Source organism: Cibotium barometz, chromosome 16 (assembly GCF_041138505.1).
Source record: "Cibotium barometz isolate CiBa-2024 chromosome 16, ASM4113850v1, whole genome shotgun sequence".
Classification (NCBI taxonomy): domain Eukaryota; kingdom Viridiplantae; phylum Streptophyta; class Polypodiopsida; order Cyatheales; family Cibotiaceae; genus Cibotium; species Cibotium barometz.
In genome coordinates this window covers 18,993,646-19,016,668 of record NC_141061.1, presented here as the reverse complement: position 1 = coordinate 19,016,668, position 23,023 = coordinate 18,993,646, and the positions used below count along the sequence as shown (strand labels likewise).

Sequence of the window (23,023 nt, the reverse complement as noted above, 5' to 3'; positions counted from 1 at the left end):
CCATGCATCTGCGAATACTCGTGCCTCAAATCCAGCGCGAGTAATCGGCTCTACGTGTAGAAGACGCTGGTCTCGGCCCCGCCCTAGCTGCTGCTGCTCCACCCACTGCTGCAATGATGTCTGCAGCTCTGCCTCTCGCTCAATCCGGCGTGCCTCCTCTGCTCGTGCCTCGTCACCTGGCATGAAATCACCATACGAAAAGCGTCGTGGAACGCATGCTGCAACCACCGATGTATCAGCACCCTCCTGCATCAGCAACGCTCTCTGTGCCTCCTCCCTGTAGTGCTCTGTCAAGACTACGCGGGCGAATGGATCAACGGCCTGACGACGACCAGGATATAGATCATCCATGCCTAGTCCTCTGTATGTCGCCACATCAATGTCAGCAAAGCATACAGGGCACACTGATCGTCCCACCATGTGGCGGGTCATGCAATGGAGATGTGCGATGTGGCCGCACCCTAGTCCAAACCACCCTACGGTGTCAAACTCCTCGTGGCAAAGGACACAAGTGGCAGTAGGAAGCCTGGCTATGACTGCTGCGTCTATGGGTGTCCTAGTCGGCACATCTACAGGAGGAGCGGGGTATAGGGCCACGCTGGGGTCGATCCTATGGCGAGATGGATCACGACTAATATGCCTCAACTGCAAAATATAGTGCTCTGCACGATGGTATGCTATGCGTGTCCGAATCCTCTGCTCCTCCAAATCTGTCTGCAACAGTCGTACGCGAGACTCCATCTCCTGACGCAATAGATGTGCCTGCAATGCAAACATGTCGCGTACATGGTGAGAATTAACCAAAAAACTTCAGTTCAAAACACGCTACAAAAAAATAAACTAACATAATCAAAATAACTAAACTCGTCCCTAGACTCTCGGCCAACAATGCCTCCAACTCTGCAATCCGTGTGTCTCGAGCCTCCAACTCGTGCTGAGGCGGTGTAGATGTGGGAGGTGGTGTAGATGTGGGAGGCTCCATCGATGATCGAGGTGGGGGAGGTGGAATCGCAATAGATCTCGATAGGGCAGAGACCATGTGCTGCAAGGATGATGCCACTGAATGAACATCCCCCCTAATCTGTCCTCCCACCGCTCGCAATGCCGGTGCAGGGATGGTGTGCAACTCTGGTGCCTCACGTCGACGCCGAACACCTGCAATCTGACGCTCCTGACGTCCCATCCTACCACGTCTCGCTCCTGATCCTGGATGGGTACTAAGGTAGTCCACCCGATGACCAAGCACAAACTCAGCGTATAGTTGCATGGCAAACGACCTGGCTATCTGACGGTTGTGAGGCAATCGACCACCATTCGCAGCGAGATATCTCGGATAAATGTGTGCTGCTATGATGGAGTGCCTACAACGTAAAATATGCAAGGGGAGCCCTGATCGTGGTCGCATCGCCTCGGTGTGACCATCCCAAAACATATCCTCCAAGGCCTGCCTGTGATGTGACTCACGCTCAAACAACTGTCGAATGGCTCTCCAATCCAAGCCACCACCAGTGATCTCCGCCTCAGCCTGTGCCTGAAAGCTATCCACAACGTCCTCAACTGTGTCCAATCGACCCAGAGCCTCAATAACTGAATCTAGACTCGCAACCAAGTGAGGGGGTGCCCTAGCATCCTGCAGTGCCCTCATCTCAGCTCTCAGCATCTCTATCTGCATACGAATAGTGGTGCTAGAACCTGTGCGCTGGCTGGCGCATGCACAAAAAAAACACATGGAAATTAATATTCTATTTGGGTAATGAAAATAATATTCTATTCAATATGACTTATAATCTATTTACGTAATGAAAACTATGCGTATGTACTCCTTGATGAGGTAGGATGTCAACTATGCGTATGTACTCCTTGATGAGGTAGGATGTCGTTGGGATCATCCTATGCACCTACCGGTAGATGGGCCAAATGTGTGGCTCAATATTAATCAATATTATTAATAATTCTTAATTTTGATTAGAATTTTTTCAAACTCTAGTTGTTGCATTTTTAAACTTAGATGTCTCAAACATTTTTTCCTTATATGTTTCCCTTTTTTCACTTTTTATCCAATATGAAACTTTTCCACATGTGGTGTAAGGACCACATTGTCCACTTATGGCCCCTATACTAAGGACAGATAGTGGAGAGGTTTGGTTAATAAGACCTTCTTTGAATGCTTTACTGCCTTGGGTTTGCAATAGATATGGAGGAGATAGAAGGATACCTAATACATTACTTTGAACGATACACAAGCAAGGCGCATCTAGTATTTCTCGGACTACACATTAAAAAAGAGAGCGGGTTCACACTACAGACCTTTTAAAACGAGAACTTTGAGAAAATAATTAAGCCTTTTCAATATTATCTATTTTGGTTGGGCAATCCACCTCAACTAGTGGCCATTCCTATAGATCATCACTTGGTTCCCATGCTTGGGGAGAGAGGAGACCTTTGGACAATCATAAAAATTACGTATGTGTTTTCGATGCGCTGGTGCATTTACAAGATCCAATTAGCCATATGCTTATGCATCTAACCACTCTAGTGTTGGGGTCTTTGCCCATGTGGTGTGGTGTTTTAGGGATAATGCCCATGTGGTGTTTTATACAGCCTACTTACTCTACCTAAATTATGAAACAACTCTTAACCAACTATATAATCTATAATATTCCACATAAACGATGATTTTTTAAAAGATGGTTTTGAAGACTAAAATTTAAACGTTTGTTTATTTAAATAAAAATAGCACCAATTTCAAAGATAGCATAGAACCTACTTTAATCTCTCTTTTTCTTGTTCTTGTTTTCTTGTTTTCTTGTTTTTAATACATTATTTTCTTATTTTAACAAAATTCTTATTTTCTTGTTCTTGATACCACTGAATTCTAAAAACAAAATTTAAACGTTATATTAAATTCAAAACTTCAGTAATTTGTAAACTTCACTTATAAATTTTTTTAAATAGATTATTTTAAAAAACAAATTATATACTTTTTGACATTTAAATACTAACTTAAACTCTTATTTTCTTTTTTTTAAAAGATCATTTTTAAAAATAAAATTTAAACGTCTTTTTATTTAAATATAAATAACACTAATAAAAAAAATATCTTTAATCTCTTTTTTTTAAAAGATGATTTCAAAAAACAAAATATATACATTTTCAAGCTTTAAATAAAAAATTACGTAATTCCAAAAATAATTAAAAAAACTTTAAAATGCATTTCAAATTTAGAAATATTTTATAATTATTCCTATAAACTAAAATTTAAACGTTTCTTTATTTAAATAAAAATAGCACTAATTTAAAAAATAACTTTAATCTCTCTTTTTTTAAAGATGATTTTAAAAACAAAATATTTACATTTTCACATTTTAAATAAATAATTACGTAATTCCAAAAATAATTAAAAAAAACTTTCAACTGCATTTCAATTTTAAAAATATTTTATAATTATTCCTATAAACTAAGATTTAAACGTTTTTTATTTCAAAAAAAATAGCTCAATGATTTTTAAAAACCTAATTTTTACATTTTCACATTTTAAATAAAAATTTAAAATGCATTTGAAATTTGAAATATTTTATAATTATTCCTATGAACTAAAATTTAAACGTTTTTTTAAAAAATAACTTAAATCTCTTTTTTTTCAAAGATGATTTTAAAAAACAGAATTTTTACATTTTCACATTTTGAATTAAAAATGTTGTAATTCAAAAATTTAAAAAAAACTTTTAAATGCATTTCAACTTTAAAAATATTTTATAATTATTCCTGTGAACTAAAATTTAAACGTTTTTTTATTTAATTAAAAATAGCTCTAATTAAAAAAATAACTTTAATCTCTTTTTTTTCAAACATGATTTTAAAAAACAGAATTTTTACATTTTCACATTTTGAATAAAAAATGCCTCATTAAACGTTTTTTAAATTTAAAATTTTCACATTTTAAATTATAAATGTCGTAATTCAAAAATTTTAAAAAATTTTACAAATGCATTTCAAATTTATAAATATTTTATAAATATTCCTATGAACGTTTTTTATTTAATAAAAAAAGCTCTATTTTTTTTTAAAAAAAAATTCATTTTCACATTTTAAATAAAAAATGTCGTAATTCATAAATTTCAAAAAAACATTAAAATGCATTTAAAATTTAAAAATTTTTTATAATTTTTCTTATAAACTAAAATTTAATTAAATTCTACCAAAAAGAAAATGCTACATTAAAAAAACAGAATTTTTACATTTTCACATTTTGAATAAAAAATGCCTCATTAAACGTTTTTTAAATTTAAAATTCACATTTTAAATTATAAATGTCGTAATTCAAAAATTTTAAAAAAAATTACAAATGCATTTCAAATTTATAAATATTCCTATGAACGTTTTTTTATTTAATAAAAAAAGCTCTATTAAAAAAATAATAATTTCATTTTCACATTTTAAATAGCCCCCCCCCCCCCCCCCCCCCTTGCGCGCATGTCGCGTACCCCATGCCCCCCACCCCATGCCCCCCCCCCCCTTGCGCGCATGTCGCGTACCCCCCCCATGCCCACCCCCCATGCCCCCCCCCTTGCGCGCATGTCGCGTACCCTCCCCACCCCCACCCCCCATGCCCCCCCGCCCCCCCCCCCTTGCGCGCATGTCGCATACCCCACCCACCCCACCCCCCATGCCTGTAACGGGTGGCCCATTGACAAGGGACTGAGCCTCAGTCCATCCCTCCTTCATCAACCACCTTTTGTACGGATGTACGGCACAGTGCACGACAACAATATGATGCCGTACGACACATGTATCGGCTGTACGGAATCATACGACGACTGTACGGAATCTGTACGATGCTCGATGCACAGAATGTACGACGGTACTTCAGTACGGCTGTACGGCGTGGGACAGTATGGATGTACAGTGCAGGATAGTACATATGTATGGGCTGGCGCGTTGTACAGTTGTACGGGTGACGAGCTGTACAGCGAGGGATAACAGGTTGATCAGCTTACACCGACAAAAGGTTTGGCACCTCGCTTCGGCTCTTCGCTACCTGGGGGGTAGTATGTCCCAACGGTTGGGTTGTTCGCCCATTAAAGCAGTTGGGCATCACAGGGTCTTCTGTCACAGACAGTGACGGCCTGGTTAGCTTGTCTGCAGTACCCAACTACTAGGTCGCCACAAGATTGGCTCGCACAAAGGTGAGGTCACACAGCAGTCCCAGCAGTGAACAGGTGGAGACCAAAAAGCAGTCAACAGTAAAGCTATAGGGTGTCTACTACCAAGAGGCTTTCATGTCACTCTATACGGACCAACCCTGCCTGAATAAAGATGACCTGGGTATTAGCTCTACATCCTTGCCCGACAAAAGGTCCATATACACAGGCGCTGGTATTGAAGAACTGCTCTCTTGAGCCACAGTGGCAACCTGGAGACTCTTGGACATTAATATTGGGAAGAGATATCTTAGCCGAAGTCACCTCCTTCTCGAAGCGGCATCAGCACTGCCGAAATCTGCATGTTGATCAAGCCTACTTGTGCGTGTAATTGAATAAGGGATCGAGAATGAACCGAAAGAGTTTGCAAAGAACAATTTACACTCTAGGGTCCAAAATTAGCATCATGGTTGCCTCTTGCAGTAGAAAGATGGCCACCCCAACTAGAGCTCTAACATGCACTTTAGTCTGGACTCTGCAGCATGAAGGTGGCTAACACAATTTAAGCCACATGCCCCATTATGCCCAATTATGCACGCGAACACACACTGACTTATTCAGAAAAAACAGAGCAAAACTTACTGTCCATGCCAATGCTAACGAGCACCCCAGCAATTGACACACCTTGTTCTTAACTTTTGTCTATCTACTAAATTTTCACCATCCCCGTGTAGCATTGAACTTAATAATCAAATCTAGTTAATGATCACTTTACCTCTATCTGTATACTATCACCAAAAGAAGTAAGAGAGAACACAATCAGCATGAAGCGTTTCCATACTAGCATCAAATAAAGCAGTAACTCCTCACAAAGGCTATGCATGAAACTTAAACTACAGTTCTGATTCTTCATGTATTGCATGTACAAAACTTTGGGTACTGTTTAAGCTAGGACATTGAGCAGTCGAAGCTTGACCTTGCATGAGGTGTTATTCTTCCTGTAATTCTTGCACAAAAATGTTGTGTACTGTGTACTTCAACATAAGCATCAGAAACTCATCCCATTCGCACTTGTATCAAAACTGGATATTGCTGGAGCTTGACCAGCATGTGGACTATATCCTTCCTGTCTTGCCTAAACAAAATGTTATGTATTCTTCACATTAACATATCAAAACTGGATATTGCTGGAGCTTGACCAGCATGTGGACTATATCCTTCCTGTCTTGCCTAAACAAAATGTTATGTATTCTTCACATTAACATAGGACGATGGAAACTGGTCCGAGTAGGACTTGTATTAAACCTGGATGTTGCTACAAACCTGTCATGAAGTCCTGTAGCAATCTGCAGACCTATCAAAGTAAAGCTCCATTACTCACGTTTACTTTCTCTGGTTATACCTAGCTGAGTTTCCACATTTGTGAAACCTATGGTGGCCAGAGAGCTTTTCTTTTGGACGACCTCCTTTCTTTAGGAGCCTTGGTCATGATCCATACAGATGATTGTGGAATCTGGGATTGGTGTAATTCAAGCCAATTCCGAAAACCATCCCAACTTCCGTTCGACCAAAAACTATCATCTGGCAGGGGCAAAGTTGGCAGTACAGTAGTTACATACATCTTCACAAAGTCAATATTATCTGAAGAAGTAACCACATTCATGTCTCTTCCAACACAACCCCCTTTTTGGACACCCACAAAATGATTAGGAAGAGATAAGGGGATAATAGGGGCTCCTGAACTTCCAGCTAATGTTGAGCAAGAAGTCCCTAAATACCTGCTATTAAAGCAAAGTATCTGACCCACACTACATGCCACATTACCTGTGTTAGTGGCCGCAAATGTCTTCTTAAGCTCTAAATAGAGCTCTCTCTTAACCTCTCTCTCCACTGTATCAATGATTGAAAGCACTCTTTTTGCTTTCGTTAATCTCATCTGATTATTTGCTGCATGTTTGGCAAGCAAATTGTTGTACACTCCCTGTATGGTAGGTGTGTATTGCTTCCAAATTGCATTGCTTTCACTGGTTCCCTCCACTAGCTCTTTTCTAGCATTTTCTAGAAAGTTATTGATTGCGGGGAATGAGATAGCAACAACTTGCTTATTTGTAATGAATGTTGGAGAACATGGCAGTAAAAAGCTTGGCATATTCTTCTCTATCTTGAAGAAGCAAAGATCTGATCCATTTAGAAAAAGCCCATGAGTGTCTCTCTCTTTTGATCTTGATTTTTCTGTGAAGCTTGGATCAAGGCCCTCAAAACCCGCATGTGTATCAAAAAAGCTAGACATTACTACCATTCCTCTGCATACCTTGATTTCAATCTCGCCTTCCTTGTCAACAACATGCCTTGCTGACACAATTAAAGTGGGCGATGCTGAAAACCCTGTTGCGTAGGACGTTTTGACTGTAGATCCATCCTTGCAGCGAATCCTTAATCTGACTGTAGAGCTGACTGCTGTGTCAAGTATCTTTGGCTTCATACTTAGAATCTTAGACGGGCTGTTATCATCTACTTTCAGATCTGAAGGTATTGCAACAAAAGAAGAGCCATCTACAAACCCTACAGGGTACACCTTGGAGAAATTCAACTTAGTAGGGGACGTGGGGAGCATGGGATCCGAACACACTTTTTCGTCTTCATCAGATGGCTCCCAAGCCATTTCTTCAAAATTTTGTGATAGGGCTTCTTCATCTTGTGGATAGTCAAGACTATCCATGCTATCATCTGATGTATCTGTATCCAAATTAAATTGTATGCTAGTCTTATCAATAAAGCATGAAAGTACAATAGTCACAAGACAAATAAATCTGGGAAAAGCACGGATTTTACCATTGATTTTATTTGTATCCACTTCAGAAAAGATTTTGGTATAGCGATGCACATTGGCAACATTCATTTTAGGCCATGCTTTCGTTCCATCTACTACAGCAGGAGGAACTGAATTTCAAACCAGCAAGTATAATACTGCGTCCTACCGTATGACTATGACTGTGGAGGATCAGAAATCAGATCCTAGCGGAATAGGAAAGGAAATACCTTGGCGATGACCTCGCGATGAAGGTTGGCTCCCTGCAAGAAGGAGACGGCATCCTCTTCGCTAATGCGGCCATCGCGATCAACGTCTGCGCGCCTGAAGTAGGCATCGAAGAGATCGGGGGAAGCCATGGCCAGCTGCTGCTACAGGATCTGTGACTACGTGGACGTCAAGGGTTCACGGCAGAAAAAGGGGACGAGGGCTCATACGAGAACCACATGCGCAGAAAGCAAGTATCAAGTCAGAATTAAAATTGGACGTAGGACCGGGCATTTTTTGTTAACAAATCACGATTTTTTCTTGACACTGTACAAAATTGTTCAAAATCACTTGAGACTTGAAGTGTGTACATATCTAGGGTTTAGAAGCACAGAGATCACTTAACAAAAGAAGTTGGATACATAGAACTTGGGACAACCAAAACACTTGTCATTTGATACTCTGAAACTACCAAAAGAAGCTATTTAGACATCTAGAGTTGTTCAAACTAGGAGTTTCAGCTGTCTAAGTGGCAGGAATTTTTTGTACTATTGCATGCAGTGTTTGAGTATAGTTAGACTCACAAGACTCTAGAAGTGTATATAACACAGTGATTTGGACAAGTCAGTCCAGATACTTGCAAAAGATTACTGACTAAACTCCGTAAGCTGTATAGTGGTTGAATTGATTCTTTGCAGATAAGGAGTCAAGCAATTGTGTTAAGCTGAGGATTGAAGGTTAAAAGCAGTATACCAACAGGAATTCAGGTAACAGGTTGGGTTTCTGTAATTATACTTGTTCATGTACTTAAGGTCAGGGGGAAACTTGTCTAGAGACCAAGTAAGTTAGGTGTCTATAGAAGAAAGTGTCATTCAAGCAAAGATTGAACACTTGACAGTGATTCAAGAGGAAGTTATTTCGCACACCTTGTCTGAAATTAACTATTCCTATTCTATGGAGAAAATTCCGAGCATGGACTTGCATGGAAAGATGGGGCCCATTGGCACATCTAGATCTCACGAATAAAGACGGAGGATGCTATTGCAGTATGCCTATACCAACTAAATGGGGGCACGTATTTACTTAGATAGTAATAATCAACACTATGTGCAAGAAGACTTGGGAAAGAATGATTTTGTGAAACAAGTTGAAGTGTATTTTAGAGAGGACTATTACTTTGATGACGAGGGAATTGCTTACATCACAACATCCTTTCCGACTATAGTTGACCCCATGGGAATGATAGAGACCAAAGAAAAAGTAGATGAGGGTTTGGAGAGACCACCTTTGGAAAATGACATCAGAGTCAAGTTCATTTCTATCAAAGAAGTAGACAGAATTGTGGTGGACAATCCGAGGTTTGGGTTATACCGTTTGGCTAGTCTAGACGCATCCACATACTACATGAGGGAAGATGTGCATCCACGAGAATTAATGGATCCTAAGAGGATGTACATGTATGCCTATCAGTTTGAGACCCGAACTAGACATATATTGGTCGATGCTAATGGTCACGAGTATAGACATGCTCGATTGAAAGACATGGAAAAGCTAACCTGTATGGGAGAACCTTTTTCTGTCATATATTTAGACCAAATATCTGCTCAGCTGCCTGCCAAAGAAGAAGTAAGCTTCATGGACAAGGTAACTAGAATTCCTAGTCAGGTAGAAGAAGCACAAGTAACAAGGTCAATAGCACCAAAGGCTTCAGATCCTGGAGCAAGAGCGAGCTTCCAGCCAAGACCTTCGATGATAAGAGGTGGTTATACGGTCGTTACAAGGTCATCAATACCACACCCAATAGAGCGAGCAACACCAGATGCCCCTATAAGAGAGGAACATAGAGTTGTGCATAGAGCTCCAACACCTATGATGAGGGAGGAACCATCTATGGCTGCCCCTGGAATGAGAAGGTTTGTTGCTGAGCCAAGACCATTGCATCCTTCTCAAGTTGCAAAATGTATGGCATCGAAGTATAATGGTTCGGATGATCCCCATGCACATAAGTCTCATTTTCTAAGGATTTTCTAAATGATTTCTGGTAGTTTTCTTTATTTTTTATGCAAAGTTATTAGAGAATTGGGCAAATCTACTCACATTGGTATCAGAGCTTAGGCATCTCTTTCTTCTCTAAGAAGAGAGGTCCTTACGTTGCTCACGAAGGTGGGATTTGTGCATTACTTGTGGATAAGTGGGATAGGGATTTATCCTCTCCACTATTCTAAGGCTTTTGTTGACATTAAGGGTTGGAAAAAGTCTACTAAAATCCACACAAAAATTTGCTTAACAATGGCTGAGAATAATGAAGAGAGTAGAGTTAGCTTAGATACTCTTGCACACACACAAGATGATGTCTCTAATGCAGTTGATTATGTCAACTTTTTTGTGTCAAAGCTCCAACAAACGAGGAAAAATCCTACTCTTCATGGGGAGATTATACTACAACTCCGGGAGCGAGGTATTCTCATAGCCTCCCAAGAAGAGAGAATTCCAAAGAAGCCTCTTGGTGAGAACCTCTATGGGAGAAAAGGAGAATACTCAAGTGGAGCATCAAAGGGAAGAATCACGTAGTGATTCTAGGCGTGATATAGCTCCAAGGAGACGACGACCACAGCGGCCAACTTCTCCTCCCAAAAGGGGTCACCGTCAAAGTCTCCTTCACATGAGGACAAGAAAGACGAAAAGGCCCCTAAGAAAAGAAGGGAGAAAAAGAGATCAGCATCTTCTCCTTCTTCTTCTTTATCCTCCTCTGAAAGTGAAACTTTGGATAAGCTAAAGAGGAGAGCCTCAGGGCATAGAACGTCTTATGCTACATGGAAGAGGTCCAAGAAGCTTATGGTTGGTTTCTTATATACTTTCTTATCTTTCTGCACTAGACCTTTACCCTCATAAGCCCCCTTTCCCTCCCACATGCTCTTGATTCCCATTAAAACTCATGTGCAAGGTGCACTGTGAGAAACATCAGCTGTGTATATATTTAAATATCTATCTATATATATATATATATATATAAACATTAGAAAATATATTATTTTAAATATACCCCTGCATGGTGATGCCAGGTTCACTAGAGGCCACTGAGCCACATATTGTTATGTATTCGATTGTGGACTCTGAGCTAACTCTCTGCTATGCATATATACATGAGGATGAGATGTCGTAGGATCTAGTTAGAGAGATGGCCATCCAGGCCCCCCTCTCCCCCCTACTTTCCCAAAATTACCTGCAAATGGTAATTTTTTGCTCACACTACTAATGAAAGCTGCTGGGTCGGCCCTCATCTGAGCCAGTCGCTCCTCCCTGGCGCAACGCTCTCTAGCCTAGATCTCTTCTATCTATCGACGGTGGAGGCTCGCACCTCTGTAGCCCATGACCCGTGGCCGTCGTCTAGGAGTTTGCAAGCTTGCCTCACATACAATGGCCTTGGCAATGGCAAAATCCTTTTATGTATAAACACCTTTGAGAGACCTGCATCCATTTGCTTATAAATAAAAGTGTAAGACTTGAAGCTCTTTCTCAAGCCTTCCAAAAGATAAGAAGAATCTTTTTCAAGCTTTCAAAGGTAGAAGAAGAGGCATCAAGGACTACCCCTCAAGTAAGGGATAAGCCTCCTCTTGGTCTTCATCAACTTAACCCTCCGGTATACACTTAGATGTATATATATTATGAATATGTATTTATATATTTATTGATTATACACTCTCCAAATGTACTCAATGCGCTGCCATAGCGCATGCAGACCATACATCTACTAAAAAGGGTGGGAGTGTCTGCAGTGGATAAGAGCAGCATCCTTGAAGAAAGAGGTTCTTACTCTTAAGGGATCAGGATATTTTCATGTGCTAGTGGGTAGCAATCATCATTGGGGAAAAAAAGAAAAAAGAAAAACACTAAAAAAAGAGACAAGAGGAAAAAAATAAAACTTTTTTTAAAAAAGAAAAAAAAATTAAGCTTTCAAAAGCTTAACTTAAGCTAGCTTTCAAAAGCCTGCGTTTGTGAGAGAAAGCATAGCTGGTGCATATATATATATATAGTGGTTTTTGTTTCATGCTCGGTAGCTCATGCATATCTTGGTTGAGCAAAAAGTAGTCTACTATGGCCACTTCTAGTTGCGAAGATGAGTACAGGGCAGCTTTGACAGCTACAGTTGAGTGTGTATGGCTCAGACGACTTAGGCTAATTTGAGTGTTGGACAAGATTCTGCCACCACTATCTACATTGACAGTTAGAGGACTCGCAACCAGATCTGCTGTGCCATGGGGCAGTCCCAGAGGCAATGCCGCTCCCTGTGATGCCCGCAAGCTGTGCAAGCAACGGGGTGACCACTATGCTCCAACCAGCTGCCCACTGCACAGCCCTATGTGCGATCAACCACTGGAAAAGAGTAGCCCTCCTCGGGTGGCGGCTACCCCAAAGGTGGGCCACGGGACCAAAAATCTGTCAAGAACTCCTTGGAGAGCCCCTCACTGTGCCAATGACCCGCCGCTGTTGGAGGAGCCTCTCTGCGCACTCACAAGATGTGTCTGCCCAATCGGACTGTGTACTGAAAGAAAGGGCTCTCAGGTTGGTTCCTAGCACCATAGGGGTCGTGCCATAACCACTCTCCGGGACCCCACTGAACTCTGGTAAGGGGGCGACATCCCATGCCCACAATCTCCACCCATCGGTCTCTAAGCTGGAAGGGTCCGGGTCCAAAACACAAAGTCTCTCATTAATACCCAGGACTCTGATCCGCTGAAAGTAACACTCAGAAATCTCCGGTGCCTCTGAGGGAACCCTATGTAGTCTACCATGACTCTGAACCTCAAAGAAAAAGCATCTGTCATTGCTGGAGCAAACCCGGACCGCGATCAGGACCTCCAATCTAGTGAATGCTTCCATCCACTGAGGCGCCACAGACACAATAAGAGCTTGCCATTCCACAAGAATGGCCCCTGAAACATCATGACACATACTCAAGGCGCCGCGAAGGCCTCTAAGTCTATCCCTCTGTGTCGCCTCTGGTAGAGATCTGAAGTGTAGCCAGTCTCCAAGAGTATGGGCGGGGCCCTCTGCCAGGGCTCCCCAAGACACATGCGGCCAGCTCCCTACCGTATGACCCCTCTCAGTGCGAACCAAGGGGTTCCAAACCAACGGCTGCCTCATGCGCTCCTCCCAGCAAAGCGGCGCATGCTGCGCTAAGCCCTCACAGAGCAACTCCCAGGAACAAAGAATGCTCAGAATAAAACGATCCTCCCAACCTCTGCTCAGGCCCACTCTGCGCATATCTGTGAAAATCCAGCGTGTGGCCGCACCCCAAGGGCCGCCAGTGTGTGGGACCCTATGCTTGACCCTCTGTAACAGGAGCTTCTTCCAGGGTTCTACCCCTGGAAGAAGCCCTCTGACCATAAGCTTCCCCAATAGGGCTCGACTCTGCTGTGCCGGATCAATGATGCCAAGCCCTCCTTGAGATCTGGGTAGTGTTATGACCTGCCAGGAGACCTTGGCCCTTGCTGACTGGGCATCTCGTCCTGACCACAAAAAATTCCTGATCAACCGTTGAAGTTGGTTGATGCAGGAACGGGAGAAGATGTCACAAATACGGAAGCATACTTGAGACTTTTATAATAAAAACAATGCTGAGAGAGAAGATCAACACATCATTGGGGACCAGAAGATGGGCTGGTCCCCCCCCATAAAGAGAACTTCTTTATTACTAAGGGGAATCTTTACAAGCACAAGAACGGGGCTTAAGTCCCAAATCTTCTGTTTCTGCCCCTATTCTAGGGGAGTCTATTCTGAGAGAGTAGTACCCTCTTTCTTATTCTAGAAGAGTCTTCTTCTAGAAATTTCTTATTCTGAGGGAGAGTTAGGTCTCCCACTGCTAAGAGAATCCTCTCTTAGTACTTTCTGTGAACCTCTCCTTCCTAAGCCCAAAGGTGCTAGAGTCTCCTCTCTAGCATGGTTCTGATACATGCGGAGTTTCCAACTCCAACATGCATCCATGCGAGGACTCCCTTGGCTTAGGAGAGACATAATGAAAGTCTTGGAACCCCTCCGAAGAGAGTCTATGTTCCCAGATATCTAATGCTCATCTTCCTGCGCATAAGGTGCTAGAGCATCCTCTCTGGCATGGTTCTGATACGTGTGGAGACTAGCTCCAACATGTATCCATGCGAGGGCTTCCTTATGCGTAGGTCAAGCATTTGAAATCTTAGAACCCCTCCGAAGAGAGTCTATGTTCCAATTAATCTCTTAACCGCACATGTAGTGCATAATTCATACTTGTACTTTGCTTTATACAACATTAATTCATGCCAATGCGCATACATATGTGTGCATAGGAAGCTCCTTATCAAAAGGAGTCAGTAAGAAGTTAGAAGAAGATGAAGCATGCATGAATGCTCACATACATGCTTGCTGTAATTCACTGCGCAGAACCAGATTTCTCATACCTGAGCTTGTTCCCGCGATAAAATAGGGGACTTTTTCGCGATGAAACTGCCCCAAACTTTGTGGGCACGTAGGGGAGGTCAAGTAGGTGGACTGTTAGGGCTCCCTTCGCTGAAAACAGTGCTGTACACAGAGTACAGTGGCTGGAAACAGAGAATTCCAGCAACCAGTCGTGAGAAAAGATGTGGTTCCTTCGACTTTTCGCGATGGAACTCTTCCACGAGCTTGCTAAGGCTGCGAGAGACCTTGCTCTAGATGAGGGGAGCGCTCTGGCTCCACATGCGTCGCAAGGGGCTGCTCTCGAGCTCCAATGGAGAGCTTCAGCGCGACGAGGAGGCTCCAGAAGGGGGAGAGACGTGCCAGACCAGCCCTGAGAATGAAGGGGGCTGGTCTATTTAAAGGAGTCAAGAAGGGGGTTGGGCGCTTTCTTGCATACTTGGAAGGGCTTTAGAGAGAGAGTGTGCCATTTGGCACACTTTCTTTTAACTAACTCTAACCCTTTAATTTAAAGTTAGGCCTAGGCCATTTTAAAGTGTGCCCCTAGGCCACTTTTAAAATGTGCACCTACACACACGTTAGGACACATTAAATATGGACCCTACTGCTAGGGTCATTACACATTCTCCGAGTCAGTGCCACACTGCACTACCTCGTCACCACCAGTTCAGACTTGTCCGGCCAGGTGCTCGGGCCAAGTGCCCGCCGGACATTTGTACTGGATTTTTAACTAAATTATCCTAAGGCCTTAATAAAATATTATAGGCCTTAGAATAACTTATTCTAGGGACCCCATCTTATTCTTGTGCTTGCACTGATGCGCGTATTTTCTGAGCCTAATATCTGAGGCTACAGTTACCCCTTTAATGAAGCTCCGATTTTCCAATCCCTGGTAGCTTCAGGGTATCTGTTCTACTAGGGTCCCCCACTAAGATGTTCTAGCCACTCATGTGGCACATCAGAGGCCCTAGTACTATTGTTCTGCTAGGATACCCCCCTCTAAGATGTTCTAACCAACAATGTATCAGGGGTCCTAGTACTATTGTTCTGCTAGGGTACCACCTCAGATGTTCTAGCCAACCTTATGGCACAACTGAGGCCCTAGTATTCTAATGTTTTGCTAGGGTACCCCCTGAGATGTTCTAGCCAACCATGTGGAACATCTGAGGCCCTAGTATTCTAATGTGCACATAACTTTAACAAGAGTACTCTTTGCTAATAAATAATTATAACCAACAATGTATCAGGGGTCCTAGTACTATTGTTCTGCTAGGGTACCACCTCAGATGTTCTAGCCAACCTTATGGCACAACTGAGGCCCTAGTATTCTAATGTTCTGCTAGGGTACCCCCTGAGATGTTCTAGCCAACCATGTGGAACATCTGAGGCCCTAGTATTCTAATGTGCACATAACTTTAACAAGAGTACTCTTTGCTAATAAATAATTATAAAAATTATTTATAAGTCTGAAATAGTTACATCCCGCTTGGTTCTAAACAGTTGACCTCAACTTAAGAGCATCAACATAACTGCGCAAGATGTCTGGGTAGTCCTTAAGATCTAACTCAGTCATCCACTTTGCATCCAAAGGGGTGTAAACTCTCTGAGTGTGGCCCATCTCATGCAAGAGATGAGGCTGGCCCATCTGATCCGGCTTTGCCTGAGGGCACACAGCGGACGGTTGGGCAGCGGGTCATACGGACTCCGTACAAGCGTCCGTACAGTACGGCCGTCACATATCTCCAAATATGTGACGGGAAGTAAAATGTTGCATCAACAATATCCTCACGTTATCCCTTTTTCACAATAGGTAAGATCTGCACCTAAAGTCACCACCAAAGAGCATAACTTTCCCACCAAACACTATATCACTTTGCATAATGTCTTTCAATGTCATGTCCAATGCTTCATATGCGTGTCAATGCATCATTGGAGCCTCATTCCAAATGATTAACCTTGCAAGCTTCAACACCTCAGACGATATGCTATTAGCTTTAATACCACATGTGTTAGAAGCATTGAGAACCAATGGGATTTTGAAACGTGAGTGTGCTATACTACCATTTGAAAGTAACAATGTAGCTATTCCAGACGATGCACATGCTAATGCAACTTGATTCTCTCCATGTAATCGAGATAGCAAGGCATTATAAAGATATGTTTTGCATGATCCACCCAATTCTTCAAGGAAAAATACACCACTGTGGTTCAAAGAAACGACCTCAAGGATAGTATCAAATGCTCTTGATTAATAGCTATTTAGACTCCTTTCCATGGAAACAGACAAATCAGCTTGTTGAACATAATCAAACATCATCTCTTCCATTAGCAAACCATTTTTTATAGTAGCAACACTTGATCTATCAGGAATAGGCAACCCTTCAAAATCATGAGCCGTTTTTCCATATTGTTGTAAGAGGTCTTGCATGTGCAATAGAGCTTGATTCTTTGCTATAGAATGATAAACACCAACATCACCACACCCTCTCTGGTAAGGTATTAAATAAATCATCTGAAAGTTCAGTAGAGAATTTGTTCCAAAGTTGTCTAGGAGATATGGGCTCACAAAAAACCAGTATAATGATAAATAGTTGGTGCAGTTGGAATCCTGTTTTTTGAAATGCAGCTTCTTGAAGACACATATACCACTCCTCATCACTCTCTCGCATTCCTCTGGCTTCACATGCAGCCTTAAAATAGGGATATAAATGTCCATTCACTGTTTGTATATCCTCAAAAGATTTACAGCCTTTGCACATTGTGAGTAACATGTGTAGGTAATATTACTCACCTGCACTCGGGCTAACATTATACATACGTCTAATCATATTTTTCCTTTTTCTTTTAGTCCATTATTGAAGCGCTATATTCCACACCCACTTGCAAGGAAAATCAACATATATCAAGATATTTGCATCTTCATACAATTGATTAGCTCTGAACCATTCGGTGAGAGGAGTTCTTTGGTTTTTGTCCCAACTAATTACATCACACAAATCATCATGGTCATTAAATATCACATTATTCTGCATTAGGAGATGAACATGAAACCTTTGTATATCTGGCTTTTCATCATGTAAGTCATATTAGTATAAGTGCTAACATGCCTCTGCTGACGCGGACACGTACCGTGCATCTAGATATTGACTAACCTCGTCAATAATCCCATGTGTATCTTGCAACTCTATAGTAGCTCTATCATGCCCTTTGTATATTTGTATACATAATTATACAAATACTTCACTGCTGCTGTAAATGGTAGAGCATACTTCTATGTTAATATGGGCTTTGTATCTCATAGAGAGAAAAGGGTTATATGGGACAACCCATTGCCTATCCACCCTATGATCATTTACTTGGATGAAACTACCATCGTCTCACCGCATGTAAGTTGGATACCCATTGTCATCAATGCGATAGTAGTCTTAGAAAACTTTTGAGGGTACAGATGCTTGCAACTCCCGTTAACCATGCAAGGAGAGCGGATATTTAGTTCCCCACATGGTCCATGGACATTACAATGACTGATTATGTTGTGCAACTCCAAAAACATCACCTTATTAGGAAGTTTAGCACATACCAACATATCATAGTGAGAAATCTCAGACGGTTTACATCCACTTTTCAATATCAATAATATATGTGCATGTGGCAAAAGTATCTTTTTAGAAATTCAATAACAGAAACAAATCCCACTACCTTTCCAAATAATGTTTTTTTCACCAATAAGTGTATCATATCCTTCTGCTTCTCATAAAATACCGGTGCCGTTAAGTCAGGTTGGCCAGCCTGACCCAACACCTGACCCAACAGTAAAGCATTGCTTATTTTATCCCACTTAGGATTGCAAGTAAAGGTAATAAAGAGGTCAGGTTTACCTATCTTCTTAATAATTGCCATTGAATATTGATGCATATATCGAGGCTCCCCAGTATATAAAGATGGTAATAAAGAGGTCAGGTTTACCCATCTTCCTAACAATTGCCATTGAATCCTGGTACAATTGATGCATATATTGAGGCCCCCCAGTATATGAAGATTGTAGAACTACCTTGCGTCCAACAATGCTCCCAGAGACTCCATTCACCCCATCACTTAAATTAACCATATTTGCAAGACCTTGGTATACTTCATCACACAATGCTTCTAGTTATTATGTATCCATACTAATGTTGATTCTTCCATGCTACTATATGCATCAACAATGTACTTTTGCAAAAGCCACCGCGTAGAAGACAGGCATTGGTTGTTAATCCAATTTTGCATTAACAAGCATGCTCCTCCAATTGAGGACATTAATAAGTGTCATGAAATGGCACTATAAAAGTTGTACATTATGAGATATTGGCCACCCAAGGCCTAGTTAAGGAAGTTTTGGATGCCCTAGTGTGAATAAGGGCCAAATGTATATAAGGCATTTTCTCATAATGAAAAGACATAATCCCCTTTTGTGCTATAGAGAGCTCTTCTTTGTGTCTTGCGAGAGATTGAGAGAGATTGAGAGAGAGAGAGAGCATTCTAGCATTGTGCCTCTTATATACTTGTGTGGGAGAGTGAGAGAGAGTGATTGCCTTATATATGCGACGGTGTGAGCGACTCTATGGTGATAGCGTGGAGGTGGAGCTTGGAGGTTTGGAGCTTAACAAGTGAGATTGGAGGCCTCAAGGGACTCAAGTTCGAAGCATTGGTAAGTGCCCTACGACGGTTGTGATCTATTACTCATTCTTTAGGTAAATGCATTGAGCTCCCTCTTGGAGGTGTGGTACCCCATAACATTTTTGGCGCCGCTGTGTCAGGGAAACACCTTTGTTTCTTCCTCCCTCCTGGAGTTTCAGCTCCCATTGCATAAGATTCATGATTGCCCTTGCATTCTGGTAGTATATTGTGTAGAAAATGAATGGATAAGATTTGTGTGGAAGTAAGAAATTGTGTGAAATTAGTTGTGTTGTTGTGTATGTGTGTGGTGGAGTGGTCTTAGAATAGAGCTTCATTGTTTTTTCTAGTTAATTTTGATATTTGCATCATTGGAAGCATCAACGTGAATAAGCAGGTTGGTGTTATGTTTTCTTCTTTTTCAAAAAATCACAACAAAAAATCACAAAAATCAAAAAATACGGTGCCATTGATTGTGCCTTGAACTTGTATTCTACTCCTTAGATGTGGCACAATCATTTTGGAAACGGTTGGATAAGTATTTTGCACCCAAAAATCATAATAGTCGACGCAAGAAGTTTCCATGTGAAAAACGTTCATGTCGTGAACCATTTTTTGTGCAACTTCACGCCGCAAGCCGCTCCCGACATCAGCGCCGCAATTAATGCCGCTCCTAACACCTATGACACCACAAGGTTTGACAAGATTAAGAACCGTGAAAGTGTAGAAATTTGTTCACGCCGTGAACTTTTTCAGAATTCTCATGGAGTGAACCAATTTGTTCATTACGTGAGCCATTTTAGAAGACCTTCATGGCATGGATCCTTTTTTGTTCACGACGTGAACTTTTTCTTGCAAACTCATGATTTAGTCCAATCCAATGCACAAGTTTGGAATAGTCACAAGCTAAGGCCACGAAGGTTGGGAAAGGAGGGACACCTACAAACAAGGACGAGGAGTTCTGACCCTAAGAGCAAAAAATTTTGAACACGTGAAAGTGCAGAAAAACATTCATGACGTGAACTATTTTCTGACACTTCACGTGGTGAACTATTCTCTATAATCTCACGGCCTCAAAAATAGATCGATAGAATCTGATCAGAACTAAATTAGGCCACCAAAGTAGCTTATCAAATCATACATACATGCACTTAAGATCTGAAAAGCTCATCGGAGACGATCTTACACTTGATGATAGTGCATCGAATCAACCAGGATTTTCCTATAAAAAAAGTGTGGGTTCAAGTCACTCAGCAAAGCACTCACCTGAGTGTCTTAAGGAACCTGACCACCATGGAAACTAGTAGTGAAGAGTCCATGGAAGAAGGGTTGAGGTACTCTGGGTTTGGGGGAAAGAGAAGAAACAACCCTCCCCAACTAGGTCCAATGGTATCATTGATATCACCCGGGGATTTTTTGGTCTCCAAAACCAGTCATGAGATAAAGAAGCATAATCTGCGGGCATGGGTCCATCAACCAGCGCTAGACTTGGTCCAAGACAAGAAGTGCCCATCCAAACATCAAATTCAAGGTTGTCGAACACTGGCACCCCCCGAATGAGACAGGACATGGAAAGTGCGGCCAAGACGGGTCAAGTATTCTTCCCCACCTTAGAGAAAGTAGAGTTAGATCTCAAAAGGAGCTGGAACGACAGCTTGCTGCGAGAGTTGAGCTTAAGGAAACAAGAGCTCAATACTCGAAGGGCCAGAGATGAACAAAAGGAGATGGGAAGTTTAAACCTACTCCAATCATGGGGTGAGGAGCCAGAATTAGTCATGGAAAAAAGTGAGGAAAAAATTCCAAACTTAGAACCCATAAATGAGGAGCCCAAAACTGAGGAAGGGTTTGTAACCCTAGAAGAAGGGGATAATCTAACAAGAGTGGCGGGTGAAGTGGAGGACCGTCTATACACCAGAAAAGATATTGAGTAGATGATCAATCATCCTACGTTCCTACAGGACATGGAACTTTTAATTCTACAAAGGCGTACAGAGGTAACTAATGATGAGCCACTCCAAGGTATAGTGGCAGGTTCATCCCATGGACCGAAGATACCTAGAAGAGCGGACACAAGAAGAAGACGAGGTCTAGGAAGGGGGGGAACAATTCCTCAAAGACCAAGGATGGATCCAACCATTGACCTTAATGCAACCACAAGGATAGATCTGTTAAACATGGCGGCAAAGATGGGCCGAGGAATGGTTAGAGAACTAGGCACTGCTCTAGAATCTCGACCCTCCCAGATAAAGCCACATATTATTTCCAAACTCGTCCAAAAATTCTCTGGGGACAGAGATCCTATCCAGCATGTGAAGCCTGCGGGCCTGTCAGTGGTGTGATAATGATTCAAGCTTTCTCACTAACCCTGGAAGGAAAAGTGCGTCAGTGATTTCGAACCCTCAAACTTGAGAATAAGGTTAACTTCACACGACTTAAGAGTGTTTTTGTGCCCAGCTTTGCCCAAAAGTGGTGATAGATGGAGCCCTGTGGGCACAATTGCATAATATTGAACAAAAGGAAATGGAGTCGATAAGAGACTATGTGTCTCTCATCGACTTAAGCACTTAAATTCAAGGTGCAAACTACGGGAGAGGTTATGTCACGTAGGCTGTAATGCCTGACCGACGGCAGACCGGATGGCCATGTCCGGGGTTCAGTGGGAGAGGACGCCCATGCGGAGTCATGGGCGGCCAGGCTAGTGTGGACGGCAGGCCACACACTATATAGCTTGGGGGATGAGGGGCAATCCTCATTCTTCCTCTATGGCTGGGTGGTGAGCCAGAGGCCGTCCCCTCTTGTGGTAATGCCCGTAGCGGCGTTACGGGAATGTAACATTGGTACCATCTATCAAGAAAAATTCCAAACTACTAATAACCACATTATCAATCCACAGATAATGACTGAGCTTGCTGCGAAGCCATAGGTTGCTAGATAATTGATGGTAATTACACAAGCTCAACAAGATTCTAGAGCATATGCTTGTGAAAAGATGTTGCATGATTAGATTGGCTCTAGTTTATTTCTCCTATGGCCGTAGAGCTTTCCAACGAGAAACTTTAATAAGTTGGTGATGCAACATAGTAGCGTAGTCTACAAATATCTAGTAGCATAGTCTAAGAACTTGAGCTACTAGAGTGCTCTCCAGTACATTAGCTTCTGTGCTAATGACATGATGCAAAATCAAGGCATGAAATTTGCCTTAAGGTTTGGTTGAAATACCAAATCATGGCTTGTGTGAGCATAATCCTGTCTTTACAGAGGTCTGGCGTGCTGTATGCGTACGCACTTTGTCACAGCCGCGCCCACCTTCCTCGCCAGCACGTAATGCTAGTCCGGAGAGACTGGCCGTAGGAGTGGAAGGTAGCGAGGCGAGAGTTAGTCCGGAGAGGCTAGCCGAGTCTTTGGGGTATAGTTTTGAGCCGGAGAGCTCAGACGTAGGCCCTTCATCACCTTTGTTTTCTGACACGGTATCAAAGGATGATGCTAAACTTCGTCAGGGGGAGAAATATGCTAATTACTCCATTGACGACGGGTACTTACTTTACAAGGGTAGAGTATGTGTACCAACTATTGGTGACTTTCGGACCCAAATTCTTAAAGAAAGTCATGATCGTCCAAGTGCGGGTCATCTTGGAATTCAGAAGACCTATGCACTAGTAAAAAGACAGTTTTATTGGCCTACTTTGTTTAAGAACGTCCAGACTTATGTGTTGAAATGCAATAAGTGCTAGGTCAATAAACATGAACGTCTTAAGGTTGGAGGACTACTCCATCCGCTGGAGAT

The 23,023-nt window shown here is 42.0% G+C and overlaps 2 protein-coding genes across 2 annotated transcripts; both read right to left on the bottom strand.

Annotated features, from left to right (window-relative positions):
* Positions 1-796: 796 nt before the first annotated feature.
* On the bottom strand, positions 797-14,970 carry LOC147630445 (uncharacterized). The gene is made up of 2 exons (XM_086810813.1): positions 14,592-14,970; positions 797-1,703 (listed from the first exon to the last, which is right to left on the bottom strand). The coding sequence occupies exon 2, from the start codon at positions 1,670-1,672 to the stop codon at positions 797-799; it is 876 nt and encodes a 291-aa protein (XP_086666939.1). The 5' UTR covers positions 1,673-1,703; positions 14,592-14,970.
* Positions 10,207-14,593, bottom strand: LOC147630446 (uncharacterized). The gene has a single exon (XM_086810315.1). It carries the CDS (start codon positions 13,543-13,545, stop codon positions 12,598-12,600), a length of 948 nt encoding a protein of 315 aa, XP_086666441.1. The 5' UTR covers positions 13,546-14,593; the 3' UTR covers positions 10,207-12,597.
* Positions 14,971-23,023: the final 8,053 nt, after the last annotated feature.

Bases quoted from the DNA above. Each gene is read 5' to 3' on its own strand.
- LOC147630445 (XM_086810813.1), bottom strand. From the start codon at position 1,672: ATGCAGATAGAGATGCTGAGAGCTGAGATGAGGGCACTGCAGGATGCT.
- LOC147630446 (XM_086810315.1), bottom strand. From the start codon at position 13,545: ATGGTCAGAGGGCTTCTTCCAGGGGTAGAACCCTGGAAGAAGCTCCTG.